Raw genomic sequence first — 18,479 nt, 5'->3', positions numbered from 1 at the left:
GTGTACAAAGATGGGATCTTATGAAAGCTAAATATGAGAGCAATGGGTGGGGTCTTGGAAATGAAATGATGAAAGTAGGACATAGCGTGAAGTGAGCCAGTTCTTGTTTGGAGATGACACTGCACTTGTGGCTGAGTCAGTAGAATAAGAGACAACTTGTGGTGGTGGTGGGATGTTATGAGGGAATTTACAATGGGATGATTGTGCCTGTGACAGTGTATGGGTTAGAGACTTGAAATATAAAGGATGCAGAATGGATAGCAAGGCAGATGGGGGTGGAAAGAGTTAGCAGGTAGAACTGTTAGAAGAATATTGGGATGGTTTGAACATATGGAAAGAAAGTATGCTGAAAGAATAGCAAAAAGAGTAAGGTGGATGGGGTGAAAGGGGTCATGGATATAAATGGAAGGTCTGTTGACCAGGGAAAGGTGATAGCAAGAGAGAAGTTGGAGTAGTGTGCTTGTGAATGGATGGGAAGATGACGTGGCTTGACGGGATTCCATCTTGTCTGCTCTGTTAATTCTTTAGTGAAGACTGGGGTGAACTGCGATTTAATGAAACAGTGGGGAATAAACAAGTTTCAGCTGTTAGGCCTTCCTACATTGTTTCCGACTCTGGCGGTGGACATGGAAGAAGGATGATCCTCCATCGAAAAGAAGACAAGTTAAAGAAATAGCAAATAGGTGTTGGACGGATGTGGGATAAATGACGGGTGGGTGTATGCCTTGGTTTGGCCACCCCTTCATATTTAGAAAGACCAACCTTTACAGTGTAAAGTCACACCCTAATGCTAATAGCTTCTTCCACTATCTGGTCTACACTAAATACCTCTTACTTCAAGAACACAATTAATTTCCCAATGCCTTATCTTAGCACAGCAAATTCACAGCTACACTGCAAACCCAACAGGGTTCTAGTAAACACATATACAAAGTATAAAATGAAGTGTTCATTCTTGCATCCATTTATATTCTTACATTGTTTTAATGTATAATGCCTTTACCATTTGTACTGTACAACACAGTATGGGCACACTTCCCATGCCAAATCAGTAGAAAATGTAGGAAAAAGAAATGGAGAAAAAAGGAAACCCATAAAATATTCTGAATAAACTTCGTAAAATGCCATAGATATATGGATATATGCATATTCTCCATGCTATAATGGAAGTATGTACATAACTAAAACTAAATCTCACAAGTCATTTGTTCACAATTCTGTCTGCTAGATTAATCCAGCTTTTCTAGTGGTGACATGAGTTTACCTTAAACCCACTTCTATCCTACCCTACCAAGAATAATTACGCTCTCCTACCTCCAGAAAAATATAATAGGGTTTCTGCATAGCACCCCAGGAGAATTCACCCTTCTCATATTCATAACTAAAACCAAGCAAGGCAGTGTGCAGGGAAGGCTAAGGCAATTATAACACAGATACACATGCATGCACACACTCGTAGTCTACACACATAAAGGCATTTACATACAATCCACTACTGACACTACAAGCAGACATATAGGAGGATTTTTGAGATATTGCAATATATTATAATTTATAAGACCTTCTACTAATGCAGTGAGAACTGATTTAGGTAATACAGAAGCTACATAGCAGTAGAGAAAATCTTTATAATGAAAATTATCATGAGGCACTTCTAGAAAGGTTATGCCTACTATATAAAAAAAGTAAATTTCTATGCTCCTGCCTCCTAATTATAATCATTAACCCCTTAAGAATCTACTATTCATGCACGCTTTGATTCCCAGCAAGAAATTGGGTTACTGTCTTGGTTGGTTATACCAAAAAATTGATTGTACAAATGTTGCTAATTCTCAGAGTTACAGGATTTTATTTACCACCCTCCTCCCCACCACCATTAACAATTCATTCAAGTTTACTATTTTGTACAAGAATAAGAGACAAATTATCATTATTATTATTATGCCTTTTTCTTTTTGGCTACCTCCTTTGTAAGAGGGAAAAAGCCTTTGGTATATGTATGTATGTATGTATGTACAAGAAAAATGAAGAGGGAGGGTGTCACCCTGTAATGAAGTGTGGAACCAGCTTTGGCTATTAGGCCTTGATGTGGAGGTACTGTGTCTTGCTGAATTATATACCTGACTTGAGCAATAGAGCTGGGGACATGGATGACCCCTTGTTTACAAGGAGCTAAGATGTAAAGGACAATAAAAGTATTTTGAATTGGTGTGGGGTAGATATATGACAAGTATATCTTTTGACCCGTCATCCAGGAGGTGCTAAGATGAGAGGGAGGGTGGAGGGGTGTGGAGTGTATTCAGGGATGGAATGGGTGGTAATGATTTTATGCCTTTTCCTTTTTGGCTACTTCCCTTGTAAGGGGGAAAAAGCCTTGGTATATGTATGTATATCTTTAGACACAGCTACCATCCTTCAGGTGGAAAAAGATTTTTTATACTTGTATAGATGTACATGTATATGTATGAAAAGTTCAAAGATGGACACTATAGCTATATTTTGAAGTTTAAAAATATATACATAATACATGTATGAGATTCACATGAACTTGTGATTCTAAATATGCAGAAAAACCACCAAGGAAAATGATCAAATAATGACTGCTTTTGTCTATTTAGACATCTGCAGGGTACATACAATGATGCAAACATGAAAATATATACAAAGTGGGAGGGATGGGAACTGGAAAAGGTTGTGAAAGAGTCTCTCATGGTCTACTGATACCATTTGCAGGAGTGGACATTTGGGCCACCACTTTTTCCTTGACTTTTTAACTCAAGGAATGTACAAGCTTGATCATTTTATTGTTGAAAAAGTGGTGTCCCAAACGTCTGCTGCCATGAACAGTATCAACAGACCATAAGAGACTCCCTCACAAACTTTTCCAGTGCCCATCCCTGGCCACCCACTATGTATATATATTCATGCTTAAATTATCATTGTATATACCCTGAAAATGTCTAAATAGATGAAATCGCTCAGTCATCATTTTATCATTTTCCTTGGTTTTCCTGCATATATATATATATATACATATATATCATATCAGAGGTACGAAGAAAAGGAAAGTAAAGCATAAGATACAGGAGGCAAAAAGGAGAGCAGACATGAAATGGAGTAGGAGTGACAAATTTAAAGTAATAAAAAAAGATGGTTTATAAGGAAATTAAGAGAGGAAGTTGGGCATATCAGGTATGGAAGAAAAGGTAAAAGGTGCAGATGGAGAGATGATAATGGAAGAGATGGCACAGTAAGAGGAAGATGGGCAGAGTATTTAAGGGAGATGCTAAATGTGAAGGGGGATAAAGAGGGTAAGGTAGTTGCACTGGGAAGCGCTTAGAAAATGACAGTGATGAGTGAGGAAAATGGAGGAGAAATATGGAAAGATGAGGTGAAAGCAGTTACTAAAACGATGAGAGCAGGTAAGGCACCTGGGTTAGAGGGTGTCATGCAGTGTCTTAAAAGAGAGAGGTACAGTGACAGTGGACTGTCTGGTGAGGTTGTTTAATGTTTATCTAAAAGAGGGTAGCATGCTGGAAGACTGGAGGAGTGCCTGTATAGTTCCACTTTACAAGGGAAAAGGGGACACGTGTAAGTATAGTAGTTTTAGGGGGATCAGTTTGTTGACTAGTCAGGAAGGCTTATGAGTGGGTCTTGATTAAGAGGATTAGGAGAGGAACAGAGGGAGTAATTGGTGAGAAACAGTGTGGGTTTAGGACAGTCTGGGGTTACATGGATCACATTTTTGTGATAAGACAGATATGTGAGAAAGCTTTAGGAAAAGGTAAGGCTGTTTTACAGCCTTTATGGATTTGGAAAAGGCTTATAACAGGTTAGACAGGAAGGCACCGTGGGAGATATTGTAGATATATGGGATAGGAAGAAACCTGTTAACAGCAGTCAAGAGTTTTTACGATAGTAGTAGAGCCTATGTTAGAATTAGAAATGGAGGGAATGAGTGGTTTGAGATAAAGGTAGGACTTCATCAGGGATGTGTTAAGTTGCTTTGGTTGTTCAATTTATATATGGATGGGGTGGTGTGAGAGGTAAACACAAGGGTAATGGGTCAGGGATCGGAGATGGTTAAAGAAAATGGAGAAAAATGGGAGATAAGCCAGTTGTTGTTTTTGCTGACACACTGCTTATAGCAGGATCAGGAGAGATTAAAGAAGTTAGGGACTGAGTTTGGGAAGGTGTGCGAAAGGAGTTTGAAGATAAATGTGGGTAAAAGTAAGGTGACAAGATATACAAGGAAGAGGATGGCAGCAAATTGGAATCGAGTATTAAGGGAGACTGGAGGAAGTGGATACTTTTAGATACTTGGGCATGAATGTGGCAAGAATGGGAAGGTTGGAGGTAGAATGTAGACTGAGAAGCAAGTAAATGCCTTGGGGGATTAAAAAGTGCATAGGGCAGAAACATGGAACACTAGTGTGGAAGCATTTAAATGTGTTTAAGATGAAATGCCTGAGATATATGGTAGGGGTTATTAGACTGGATAGTGTGAGAAAGGTGAGGAGGAGACCAGTGGTGGAAAGTGGAGTTGGGAGATTGGGTTGATGAAAGAGTATTGGGATTGTTTGGACACATGGAAAGAATGTGTGAAGAAAGATTAGTAAAAGAGGTTCATGGAGAGAATGAACATGAGGGGGCAACCAAGGATGATATGGATGGATGGGGTAAAAGGGGTATTGGGAAAGGGGAATGTTTGTTGAGGAAATAAGGGCAAGGACAGAAGATAGGGGTGAGTGGAGAATGGTTGTGTATGGATGATGCTGTAATTCATGAGTATGTGAGAATGATATTTTGATGCAGCCCGAAGGGATTTCTCTCTATCTTCTCTTTTTCTGCATAAAGGGACAATGAGGGGGGTCACTGATTAAATGAAATGGCCCTCCTATGGATGTGCTATGTCTTGCTACACTACTTCTGATCCAGGGCAGTGGGTGAGATGCAGGGATGACCCATCATCCAGGAGCCAAGAAAAGAGGGAGGAGGGGTGGTGAATGGGAGTGGAATGAGTGTGTAGAGAATTAAATGAGTGGGAGTTGATTTATACCTTTGACTTTGGCTACCTCCCTTGTAAGGGAGAAAAAGCCGTTGGTATATGTATGTGTGTGTGTGATTCATCATGGTCTTGGATCATGTGTTGCACTCATGATTGACAGTTAATCACCTCCCAGATGAGAGCTCAGAGCTCATATGACCGATCTATGGGTAATACTGTGACCTTACACGCACAAACACACCCAACTCCTCGCCCACGAGAGTTGGAGTAACACCTCAAAGCTAAGCAATACTGAAATTATTTCAGCCCTGAGCGGGAGTTGAACCCGGACCCCCATAGTGGCAGGTGAGAACTCTAACCACAGCACCACAAGGTGTGTGTGTGATTCACCATGGTCTTGGATCACATGCTGGACTCATGATCGACAGCTATTTCCCTCCTGTTTGAGAGCTCAGAGCTCATATCACCAATCTATGGGTAATGCTGTGACCTTACACGCACACACCCCCAAGTCCCTGCCCATGAGAGTTGGAGTAACAACCCACAGCACAGTTGTTACTCCAACTCTTGTGGGCGGGGAGTTGGGGGTGTGTATGCATGTAAGATCTCAGCATTACCCATAGACCAGTGATATGAGCTTTGAGATATCTTCCAGGAGGGAAATGGCTGTTGATCACAAGTCCAGCATGTGATCCAAGACCATGGTGAATCTCACATACACACACACATATATATACATACATATACCAACAGCTTTTTCTCCCTTACAAGGAAGGTAGTCAAAGGCGTGTGTGTATATGTGAACAGGGAGGTATCCAACCAAATAAAAATATATTGCAACAGCTATTGAATCAAATTAACAACTTTGCAACCCAACACCAAGCACTAAATTTGAACATCGTTCCACTCAAAGTATTGGCTTTCATACTACAAGAAAGATCCAATCACTAAACCAAGGACTTGTGTCCTTAAGGGGTTAAGATAAATCATACTTAGGTGCTGAAGCAGCAACAGGACATGACAATTATGGCATGCAAATAATACACTCAACAGTCTTCTCAGTCTACACACAATATTATTCTAAAACATCTAAGAAAGTTGAAATATGGTTTCCAAAATAAATCCACACTTTTATATCAACTGCTGGCTTAGGCACAGAGTCTCACCTTGTCTCTATCTCGTTTATCAGGTTGTGCATTGAATGGGAGACCGGAGGGTGGTGGCGGGAGGGTGAGTTCCATGAGGGCAGGTGGGATGTAGATGGGGTGCAGTGGTATTGGTACTGCTTTCCCCCAACCTAGCTTCATCTCAAATCCATCGATATCCTTCCCTGTGGGGATGTTCAATCACATATGTACTCACAAACCAGAAAAAAATTAAAGATATGGAAGAAACTAATTAAAACATATTTTAATATGTAGCAATGAGTAGAAAAATAAAAATCAAATAATTACAAATGAATAAAAATATATATAAAAAAGATCAACAAGCAAAACTCACCCGTCTATCCCTTTACATTGTGTAATCTTTCTACTTCATTGTAATCAAAACTATTTTTATAAACAAAATACCATGGGTAATTACATAATTACCAACATTTACACACTTCTCTTACACAGTTATCAAAGCTCTCAAGATTCAGGTACATCAAAATAATAAATATATTCATGAATTACTAAGTTTTGAAAAGCCTCCTTATTGCAGACAATTTTAAACCAATCTTATCCTGACATGAGGCAAATGACATTCAACCATGCATGCAAAAACTTCACAAATTAATCTAGCATTAAGCTCAATTACCATTCAATGCCTGGAGAGCCCTTTCTCCATCCTTGCGGTTCATAAAAGCCACAAATCCACAGTTTCTCCCCCGGTTCCTTTCGTCATCTGTTCTGGGCCACATAATTTTTATTGAGGCAAGAGGACCATAGCGGCCAAACAGTTCCATCAGTCGCTGTTCAGTAATCTTGGGGTAAAGAACTTGGCATTAATCACCACTTAATACTCTTCCTACAACCTCTTTATATCACACATTGCTCTTTAGAGTGCTCATGCTCTAAAATGGGGAGGAGGAAAGGTTTCACTTTATGGGCTTGGTTAGGTTTTGGACAAAGGTTAGAATAAAAACTAGTAAGGTACCATTCAAGTTTGGTTTGGCAAGGGTATTTTCAATCAATGAACTCAGTAGGCTAGAACAACATAGCCAATGACCCTCAACCTTTCCAGTAGAGCTGCGATATTGAAAATCTAATGCTTATAACCTGTTTTTCAACACTATTCCATTTTTTTTACAACACCCAATCTTCAACCATTGTTTCACCAGATATCAAAAGAAGTCTAGAAATGTCTGTACAGCCTATGCCCCTACATCTCCTAGTAACTGACAACAACCACCAGATTGGCCTAAATGTCACTTAAGGAAGAGATATTGTATTGCTGTTTGGGTGTGGCTAGAGTGGGGCATTGTGACATCCTCTGCATCTTGTGTGTGATAGGCGCATCTAATGCAGTTTGTTTCTGTGGCCCAACCTTGTGTGTTGGTATTGTCTTAATTAATACCAGATGGTGACCTGAAGGCAAGTCATGCACATGTGGTTCTTGCTTCTCTTGGTAGGGACTTCTCCATGGGCTTAATATTTGGAGGGGATTGTTGGAGGAGTTAGGTGGTCAGTCTCGGAGTACTTGTTTTGTGATCCCAGTGCCAACATATTTTTGTATCAGATATGTGTGCAGTGTAGGTTGAAGGCTATTGTAATGTTCAAGTAGTACAGTGCTGTTGTAGTTTTTTGTTCAATTCAATTGGCTGTGGTAGTAAGACCTATCATTTTCACATATTCAATGGGTAGTATTTTGGTTTGTGTGTGTCTATCTATAATCTATATAACAAGGGCTTTAGAATGAGTGAGGAAAAATTGGCAAAAAGTGTGGAAGGCAGAGCTGGACGGGGTGACCTTGAGAGGAAGACCAAAAATGAGATGGATGGATGGGGTGAGAGGGGCCTAAAGTAAAAGGGGAATTTCTGTTGAGCAGGGAAGGGTAAAAGCAAGAGATAGGTGTGAAGGGAGAATGGTTATGACTGAATAAAAATTTATGCACCTCAAAGAGATTTCTCCCTGCCTTCCCTATTTTAGTGCAAGGGGTCATGGAGGGGCAGTCACCATGTAAATGAAGCAATGAGGTCCTGCTGTGGATGTGCTGTATATTCCTCCATTGCTTCTGACTTGGGCAGTAGGCTAGGGATAGGGATGACCCTTCATCCACTAAGAGCCAAGATGAAATGAAAACAATTGGGTGATGGATGGGAGTGGAATGGGTAGCAGTAGTACATCTTGGCTGGCTACTTCCCTTTTACAGGATGAGAAGCCTTAGATATGAACATGTATTATATTTAGTTAGAATACTATTTTAACTGGGTGGAAGTGGATGTATGCCTTGAGTGAATATCTCCCTTATAAGGGGGAAAAAGCCCTTGATAAATAGTCAGTGGAGAGAATTCTATGCACCAACACATCACAGGTTTAGTAACTGCAATTATCTAGCTTTGTGTATGAGTGTGTGTAACAAATGGGTACAAAGTTCAGCAGCTCTACTTTCAAAGATGGGATATATGGCCCAAATGAAAAATCATGAAACAGACATGGCTATTTCAAAGTTACAATAGGTGAATTAAAAAAACACACATAAAAGAAAATTAATAAATAAATAAAAACAAAGAAAAGAAAATAATAAAAAATTCTAAAATAATTAAGCCAATAAATAAACAAAAATCACAGGTATGAAAACCAAGTTGAAAATCTGCTATGCTTACATAATGCTCAGGAGTGGTCAGTCAGAAATAGGATAGGTTTGGTTAACAGTAGATCTATCTCCAATTCAATTAGGTAAAGTCAGAATGATTCAACCCCACTTAAGAACACGAGCAATCTTGCCACGTTCAGACCAGTTCCCTTCCCCCCCACCCCAGGACTACTAACCTTTGGGCTTAGATTGCCAAGGTACAGGTTTGTGGTGGTTGGATCACCAGGATCAAAGCTCCCCATTTTGGGATCATCTGCAATGTAAGATTTATCCTCTATCACAAAGGTGCAAATCTGTTTCTAAAATGTCATCCAGTCCTGCAATAAAAAAGTAAGGGTGTTCCTAACCTAAAAATCCAGCAACTTTGGTCTCTGGAGATTCAAATCTGCTGGTCTTTCCAGAGTCACGTGACCCATACATGCTTTTAATGCGATGTCTCTCTGCCCTCTCCTCCTGAATCCTGGAACATTTAGAATGGTAATCAAGAAGCTATACAAGGAGATGGGACATACAATTCAGAGATTTCAACTTCTACAACACAACTTTTGACTGAATCACCTTTTCCAATCATCCAATACTACTTTCCTGAAGATATCCTTCAAATATTCCTACAGTACCAACATTATGATCAACATACTTCACAAATAAGACCAAAACAATAAGAATTATAACTAAGTTTATTCTGAACATCAGAACATCTCTGGGGGAACAAATCTAAGCAAAATCTATCCTTTGGGTGCACATAAACAAAGCAAGTTACTGGTTTACTGGTGGTGCAAACTAGCACTTAAGGAATGTCCTATTTGGGGCTACAGGGAGGATGCCTAGTTCTATCCCTGTCCCGTTTTTGAGGCCTTGTATGACTAAAGTGGAAAGAATTGATGGCAGTATTCTTTTCCCCCACCACAGAGTTCAGTGAAATGAGAAAATGAATATTCAGAGAAACAGTACAGGACAGTAACAAGAGTAGGGGGGACAGCATAACTGAGGGACAGTCACAGTGTAACAAAGTTTCATCATTTCTCTATGAATAGATATTTCCTACCACAGACAAAATGATGTGCGACTCTGGTCCACTGGGATGCCTCATATAGACCCTAAAGTATCAGCTGCATACTACTTAGCAGCTTTTAACCCTACAATAACATGCAGCCAATACCCCAGATGGGGAGCAGGATAAGAGGGGAGGGAGGGAGGTGGATGGGCGTGGAGTGTGTGGGGATGGAATGAGTGAGATTTTATGCCTTTGATTTTTGGCTACCTCCCTTGTATGGGGGAAAGAGCCTTTGGTATATGTATGCATGCCAATTAGCACCAGTGGGAGGACACAAAAGGTTAACAGTACATAGAAACACTCTGAGCCAGCACTACATATGTACATATACCAAAGGCTTTTTCCCCTCCTTATAAGGGAGGTAGCCAAAAAAACAAAGGCATAAAAACCACTCCCACCCATTCCATCCCTATCACACTCCATTCCCCTCCCTCATATCTTGGCACCTCCTGGATGATGGGTCATCCCTGTATCTTGCCCACTGCCCTGGGTCAGAAGCAGTGTCACAAGACACAGCACATCCACAGGAAGGCCACTTCATCAAATCAGCGACCCCCCCCCCCTCTGTCCCCTCATGCAGAAAAGGAGAAGACAGGGAGAAACCCCTTCGGGCTGCATCAAATTTTTCTCACACATACTCCCTCACCCATTCCATCTCATGGATCACATCATCCATATATAACCATTTCCCATTCACCCCTGTCTTGTCCTCTCCCATCCTCCTCAACAAACATTCCCCTCTTCCCCAAAGCCCCTTTTACCCTATCCATCCATCTCATCCTAGGTTTCCCCCCCATGTTCACTTTTTCCATATCTCTTTTACTAGTCTTTCTTCACTCATTCTTTCCATGTGTCCAAACCATCCTAATACTCTTTCATCCACCCTATCTCCCAACTCCCTTTCCACTCCCCTTCTCCTCCTCATTTTTCACTTTATCCAGCCTAGTAACCCCTATCATATTTCTCAGACACCTCATCTAGGTAGAGCTAATGCACGTTAGTTATGGGCTAGCTTTTCTGCATACACTAAAAATTCCTCTATTGATACATACATGTACCAATGGCTTTTTCCCCCTTACAAGAGTGGTAGCCTCTAATGATATGATTTTTGACTTCACAAAGGTTGTGCCAATCTGCCTCCTTTCAATCATTTTTTGGTAATTATCACACATTATTCATTTTTTAATGTTTTCCTTTAGGTATTTGGCTCTCACCCACCATTGCCTCACATGTATGTCTACACATTTAGACAAAGCAGTAATGAATGTTCTTTATTATTGTAAACCTGTCAATAATGTTTGCAGAGCAAATAAATTTGAACTTGTTTTCACTGTTTGCACCTTCAATTATTACAAGGTTACATTTATAAAGCTTCTCAGCAATGTCTGTAATCTGTTCTCTACAGACCATCATTCATACATAGATATACCAATGCTTTTTCCCCCTTACAAGGGAGGTAGCCAAAGTGAAAGGCATAAATTAACTTCCACTCATTTCATCCCCACATGCTCCACTCCCATTCACCACCCCTCCCTCCCTCTTTTCTTGGCTCCTCCTGGATGATGGGTCATCCCTGCATCTTGCCCACTGCCCTGGGTCGGAAGCAATGTAGCAAGACAGCACATCCACAGCAAGGCCGCTTCACTTAATTGGTAACCCCACTCCATGCCCTCATACAGAAAAAGAGAAGACAGGGAGAAATCCCTTCAGGCTACATCAAAATGTCATTCACACATATTACCTCACACCTTCATCCCCCCACCCACTCCCTTCCATGCATCACAGTATTATTTATACGCAACCACTCTAATCACCCCTATCTTTTCTTCTCTCTTCCTTCCTCAACATTCTCCTCTTTCCCAATGCCCCTTTTACTTCATCCATCCATCTCATCCTTGGTTGCCCCCTGTTCACTCCCTCCACCTCTGCCTTCCACACTATTAATATTTTTTTCACTCATTCTTTCTATATCCCCAAACCATCCCAATACTCTTTCATCAACCCTATTTCCCAACTCCCTTTCCACTCCCACTCTCCTCCTCTCCTCATTTCTCATGCTATCCAGCCTAGTAACCCCTACCATACTTCTCGGGCATTTCATCTCAAACACAATTAAACTCTCTTATTCTCTTATGTTCCATGTTTCTGCCCCATACCATACCATCATAGCATATCATACTGCCTAAAATATAAACTTGAACTTGTATGCCTTTTGCTAAAACCTAAATTTACTAAAAGTAAAACAAGACAGGTCCTTACATTTTTAACTCTTCTTTAAATAGCTCAAGATTACTTTTCTTTTTTTCTTTTTCTTTTGTCTTCTTCCCTGGCTTGTCTGGTTTCTCTGATCTGACTGTGCTATACTGAGCTGCTTTTTCTGCACTGGAAAACTGCTCTGCCAGCTCTGCTAGTTTGGATGTTGGTTTGTAGAGCTTGCCTTTATCTTTGGTATCTTCCTCTGAAATTTCAAAATGTTTACAAGTTATTATATATTCCTTTAAATCATATCACCACTATTAAATCAAGATTAGATCATATAATGGGCCAATGATAAATGCAGCAGTGGTTGTAATGATGATGGTGATACTTATCCTATATCAACATCTATATACCAATGGCTTCTTCCCCTCTTAAAAGGGAGTTAACCAGGTCATAGTCACCTACTCACTCCCACCCAGTCCACTCCCATCCACCACCCTAATTTCCCTCTTATCTTAGCTCCTCATGGGTGAAGGGTCATCCATATCTCTTGTCCAATGCCCAGGTTGGAAGCAATGCAGTAAGATATGGCACATCCACAGCATGGCCACTTCACTTATATGCCTCCCCCCTCCATCCCCGCAGGGAAAAAATAGAGAAGACAGAAGAAATATCTTTGGGTTATGTCAAAATATTATCTATACACAACTATTCTCCATTCACCCCTATCTTCTGCCTTCTCCCTTCCTTGCTCAAACCACCTTTCACCCCATCCACCCATCTCGTCCTCAGTCGTCCCTAAAGTTCATGCCTTCCACACCTCTTTTGCTAATCTCCCTTCATTCATTCTTTACTCGTGTCTAAACCATCCCATGAGTATGCTAACTATAAATCACATGTATATCATCTATATTGTTTTATCTCACACTCAGTCTCTTACAAACACTACTTACTTCTTGATCCTGCATCAAATGTTCCTGCCTTGACCCATACTTTTCCTTTCTGAATGGGAGCCTCTTCAAATGTAGCAACAAACTCTTCATATGCCTGGAAGAAAGCACAAAAAACAGGAAGTATTAAATAGTGGAAAAACTGAATCAATGAGACTCCTTTTGCATAGATACCAATTTATTGAAACTGATCAAAGCATTTCAAATAGATAAAATTACATTTACTGAAAATAATTATTTTTGCTATGATTTCAACACCAAAGTGTAACTGAATGATAACCAAAATAAAAGTTAGTATTGTCCTTTGTTGAAGTGATGTACTACATAACTTAATTCTGAACCTAAGATTTCATTCAGCAAAGATATACCCTCAAATCAGACTTTCTACACGCAATACAGCATTGTACTTTTAGTTTATTCAGACTAATTCCAGATTACTATTCAACTTGTATGTATAATTGGTAAAAGGATTAACCTGGGTGAACAACTGAAAATAATAACTAGACTTACTTGAGCAGCTGCCTCCTCCTCCTGTCTCTTCTTCTCCTCCTCCATCTCCTTCTTGCTCTTTGCTTTACTGCTCATTTTGCTGCTCTTCACCTGCGGTGGGCTACATAAATTATTTCCACTTACTAATACATGAAACCTGGAACAGAAAAAGATAGTATATGAAAAATTAGGAGAATAGGATTTCTATATTATACCTCACACACACATATTGTATATATATACACACACACATATACATATGTACATATATATACATATATATATATATATATTACATACATATGCACATATATATATATATATACATACATATTACATATATACATATATATACATATACACATACACGTATATATATACATATACATATATATACATACACACACACACACACATATATATATCAGTAGAATCTTGACAGTGTTAATGTCGTCTTTAGAAATAATTCCACTGTTAAAAATCTACTGATAAACTCCATTGATTTTAAGGGATGTGTTTATAAAATACCATGTTTTATATATATATATATATATATATATATATATATAATATATATACATATATAATATACAAATATACATATATATATACATATATAATATACAAATATACATATATACACACACACAATCATACATTAAAAAGTAAATGCCTAGGTGCAAAATTGTTGAGAAACAGGTACTCATAGCTGACTGTATGAAGCACTTTTACTTATGGTCCTGTATGGAGTAGGGACAAAATAAGAGAGGCAGAAAGGAAATGTTTTTGACATGAAGTATATAAAAATAATAAAGAAACCAAAATCTTCTCAATAGATAATCATATGAAAATCACTATCTATCTAGCTCTGTTTTAAGAAACAATAAGACAACTTTATGGATGGTGATGACAGGTGGTAGTGGACATGGAACTACCTAGTATAGGCCTTACAGTCTCCTGCAGTCTCCTTCATTTTTATGTTCCTTATTTACTGTATATACCAAGGGTTTCTTCCTCTTTTTAAGGGGGGTAGCCAGTCAAGGCATGCACCCACTCTCATCCACCACTTTTTTCCCCTCTTAGTTCCTTGTGGCTAGGGTAGAAAATGAACCAATAGATGGAGTGGTTGGGAAGTGTGGAGTTACAGGAAAAAATTGTAGTGGAGAGTTGATGGTGGAGATGTGTCTAGAGAGATGATAGAAAATAGTGTTTAGGAAGAAAGTCATGCATAAGTACACATGGGAAAGGGTGGTGGATGGAAAGGTGGTAAATGGAGCATTATTGGACTATATAGTGTTAACCAGTAGAATGGTAGAAAGAGTTAAGGATGTACATGTTCTAAGGGGAGAGACTGGAGGAATATATAATCTTTTGGAAGTTGAGAGTGGAAGTTAGATGGAGAAAGAGAAAGAGGAAAAGGACAGAAGGTAAGAAGGTGCTTAAAGTGAACCGATTAAATGAGAAGGAATACAAGAAAGAGCTGAGGAGTAGGCAGGAGTGAAGGATAGAGTAGAATTTTAACCACTTCAGTACGGGACTTAAATCTCGCGGGCAGCAGCCAATGCCAGCCGTATGACGTGTCGTAATAATACTCGCATCATAAAATATAGTCACCGCTTATATCGATCGTTCTCTCTTTCACCCGCGAATTTTGAAAACCAGAGAATGGGATTCAGGGCGCATTTGGGAGAATGTAAAAACACAGGGGCGACTACAATAAATATAATCAAGACGCCGATATGGCAGCGTCGCGAATCCACTTGCTCCTCATGACGCCTACGTGTGCGGCACCGTATGGAAGGGGTTAAGAGTTGAGGAGGAATGGGCATGGTTCAAGGAGGGAGTCACAAGATGTGCCAAGATGGTGTGTGGACCAAGGAGATAGTGAGTGGTGGGATGAGGAAGGGTACATTCACAGATTGGTTACAAAATTGGATGAGAGAATCATGAAACAAAGAAAAGAGAAGTAAAGCATATTATAAAGGTGGCAAAAAGGAGAACAGATGTGAAATGGAGTAAGCATATGACAAAATTTTGAAAGTAATAAAAAGATGTTTTGGAAAGAAATAAGAAAGGAGAGGAGGGGAATCAAGTAGAGTAAAGGTAAAAGGTGCAGATGGAGAGATGATATTTAAAGAGATGGCAGTAAAAGGATGATGGGCAGCATATTTTAGGGAGTTGCTAAATGTGAACAGGGAAGGAAAGGTAGCTGGTGTGAGAAATGCTAAGAAAATGAGTGATGAGTGAGGAAAATGGAGAAATAAGGAAAGATGAGGTGAAGGCAGTTAAGATAATGAGAGTTGGACAAGTATCATGAAAAAAAAAAAAAGGAAGTACAGTGATGGTGGACTGGCTGATGAGGTTAATATTTGTTTAAGAGAGGATAGATTGCCAGAGGACTGGAGGAGTGTCTATATAATTCCACTTTACAAGGGAAAAGGAGACAAGTGTGAATGTAGTAGTTTCAGAGGGATCAGTTTGTTAAGTGTAATTGGGAAGGCTTATGAGAGGATTTTGATTGAGAGGATTAGGTGAGGAACAGAGGGAATAAATGGTGAGGAACAGTGTGGGTTTAGGACAGGTAAGGGTTGTGTGGATCTGATTTTTGTGGCGAGATATGTGAGAAAGCTTTACGAAAAGGTAGGGATGTTTTTTGGGCCTTCATAGATTTAGAAAAGGCTTATGACAGGGTAGACAGGAAGGCACTGTGGGAGGTATTGCAGATACATGGGATAGGAGGAAAGCTTTTAAGAGCAGTCAAGAGTTTTTACGAGAGTAGTAGAGCCTGTGGTAGAATCAGAAATGTAGAGAGCGAATGGTACGAGGTGAGGTGGGACTTCAACAGGGATGTGTTATGTCGCCTTGGCTGTTCAATTTATACATGGATGGGTTGGTGCGATAGGTAAATGCGCAGATAATGGGTCAGGGATTGGAGATGGTTAAAGAAAATGGAGAAAAATGGGAGATAAGCCAGGTGTTGTTTGCTGAGGAAACCGCATTTGTAGCAGGATCAGAGGAGGGATTACAGAAGTTAGGGACAGAGTTTGGGAAGGTGTGCAAAAAGAGGAGGTTGAAGATAAATGTGGGTAAAAGTAAGGTGATGAGCTGTACAAGGGGCAAAAGTGGCAGAACACTGGAAGTGAATGTTAAGGGAGAGAGACTGGAGGAAGTGGACATTTTAGATACTTGGGTGATGTGGTGGCAAAAGGGAGGAGTGGGGATAGAATGTAGATTGAGAGAAGCAAGTAAATGCCTTGGGGATTGAAAAGTGTAATGAGAAACAGAAATTTGGGAATGGATGCTAGGGGGAGATTGTGTGAAGGAGTGATTGTGCTGACAGTACTGTATGGGGCGTAAACATGGAACATAGGAGAGGAAGAGAGAAGTTTGAATTGTTTGAGATGAGGTGCATGAGAACTGTGGCAGGGGTTACTAGGCTGGATAGAGTGAGAAATAAGGATTGAGGAAGCAAATGGGGTTGGAAAGGGAGTTGGGAGATAGGGTTGATGAAAGAGTATTGGGATGGTCTGAACATATGGAAAGAACAAACGAAGAGAGATTAGTATAAGAGGTGTGGAAGGAAGAGGAAGGAGTGAACATGAGGGGGTGACCAAGGATGAGATGGATGGATGGGGTAAAAGGGGCATTGGGAAAGAGGGGAATGTCTGTTGAGGAAGGATGGGAGAAGACAGAAGATAGGGGTGAATGGAGAATGGTTGTGTATGGATGATGCTGTGATGCATGAAAGGGAGTGGGTGGGGGATGGGGATGAGGGAATATGAGCGAAAAATAAAATGACGCAGCCTGAAGGGATTTCTCCTTGTCTTCTCCATTTCTGAATGGGGGGGTCACCGATTTAATGCAGCAGCCTTGCTGTAGATGTGCTGTGTCTTGCGACACTGCTACTGACCCAGGGAAGTGGGCAAGATGCAGGGATGACCCATCATCCAGGAGGAGCCAAGTTAAGAGGGAGGAAAGGGGGGTGGATGGGAGTGGTGTATGTGGGGATGGAATGGGTGGGAGTGAATTTTATACCCATCCCCCCCTTTTTTTGGGGGGGGAGGGGGCTACCTCCCTTGTAAGGGGAAAAAAGCCTTTGGTACATGTAGGTAGCTCCTTGTGGATGATGGGTCATCCCTGTCTCTTGCCCACTGACCAGGTGTGTGCGAGTGTACACGCATGTGTATCTGTTCTGCTGTGGTATGGTTGATGTACTATGTCTTCTTTGGTTTGTCTTAGAGTTAGATATTTTGTTGGAAAGGTAAGATTAATTCTTGGTGTGGACATGGAGACAGGATGAATGGGTATGTGGGTACATAATGGACTAGTGAATGTGGGGATTTGTAAGAAATGTTTTCTCTTTGGGTGGGATGACTACAGCTGATCAGTTGGGAAAATGTTGAAATGATTTATAGTTGCGTGTTTTGATGGGCTAGGGGGAACTAGAGGTTGTATTGGAGATTCCTTTGCTTCATCTTGTTTCACAGTTAATATTCATCATTCACAATTTTCAGTTCTAGATCATGTCATCCCTAAAATATGTTTTTACTCTTTTTCTCAGTTGTTCTATTTCTGTACTGTCTTTAGTCAGCTGGAAGCATCTTGGGGCACAGTTCTCAAAATGTACTACGATAATTTTCATTGGATGGCGGCTCAAGCATTCAATGGTCATATACACTCATGCCTCAGTTTAACGGACCTCACTTTAACGTCCGGAGCGACCGGACGCAGTCCGATGCTTCCGCAGTTGACTGCCAGATGACCTATTGTCGCTTTGTTTACAATTGTGTCGGAACACGTGGAGCTGTTTGGTCCGTGTTTTTCGACCTTTTTGGCCCTGTTTTGTGTGTTGTTTGTGAAATAATTCAACAGTTTTTTTAACCATGGCACCTGTACATCCTGTAGAAAAGAGGAAAAGAGTCAATTTAACAGTATCACAGATGCTTGAGTTGATTAAAAAGTTGGAAAGTGGAGTGTCGGT

General features: G+C 40.2%; 1 protein-coding gene across 7 annotated transcripts in view; it reads right to left on the bottom strand.

Moving 5' to 3' along the window:
* The window catches only part of LOC143032362 (U2 snRNP-associated SURP motif-containing protein), a 101,770-nt gene that overhangs the window by 55,491 nt on the left and 27,800 nt on the right, over positions 1-18,479 (bottom strand). For all 7 annotated transcript variants that reach the window (XM_076196987.1, XM_076196988.1, XM_076196989.1 and 4 more), the window contains exons 2-8: positions 13,520-13,655; positions 13,013-13,106; positions 12,120-12,318; positions 9,154-9,266; positions 8,983-9,080; positions 6,809-6,974; positions 6,175-6,338 (exon numbers count right to left, since the gene is read on the bottom strand). In XM_076196987.1, coding sequence (XP_076053102.1) covers positions 6,175-6,338; positions 6,809-6,974; positions 8,983-9,080; positions 9,154-9,266; positions 12,120-12,318; positions 13,013-13,106; positions 13,520-13,655 — 970 coding nt within the window. The remainder of the gene's footprint in view (positions 1-6,174; positions 6,339-6,808; positions 6,975-8,982; positions 9,081-9,153; positions 9,267-12,119; positions 12,319-13,012; positions 13,107-13,519; positions 13,656-18,479) is intronic.

This window comes from Oratosquilla oratoria, chromosome 13, assembly GCF_046742065.1.
Source record: "Oratosquilla oratoria isolate Oo_2021 chromosome 13, ASM4674206v1, whole genome shotgun sequence".
Lineage (NCBI taxonomy): Eukaryota > Metazoa > Arthropoda > Malacostraca > Stomatopoda > Squillidae > Oratosquilla > Oratosquilla oratoria.
Note: the sequence above shows the minus strand (reverse complement) of the source record. Positions and strands in the feature narration are given on the sequence as shown.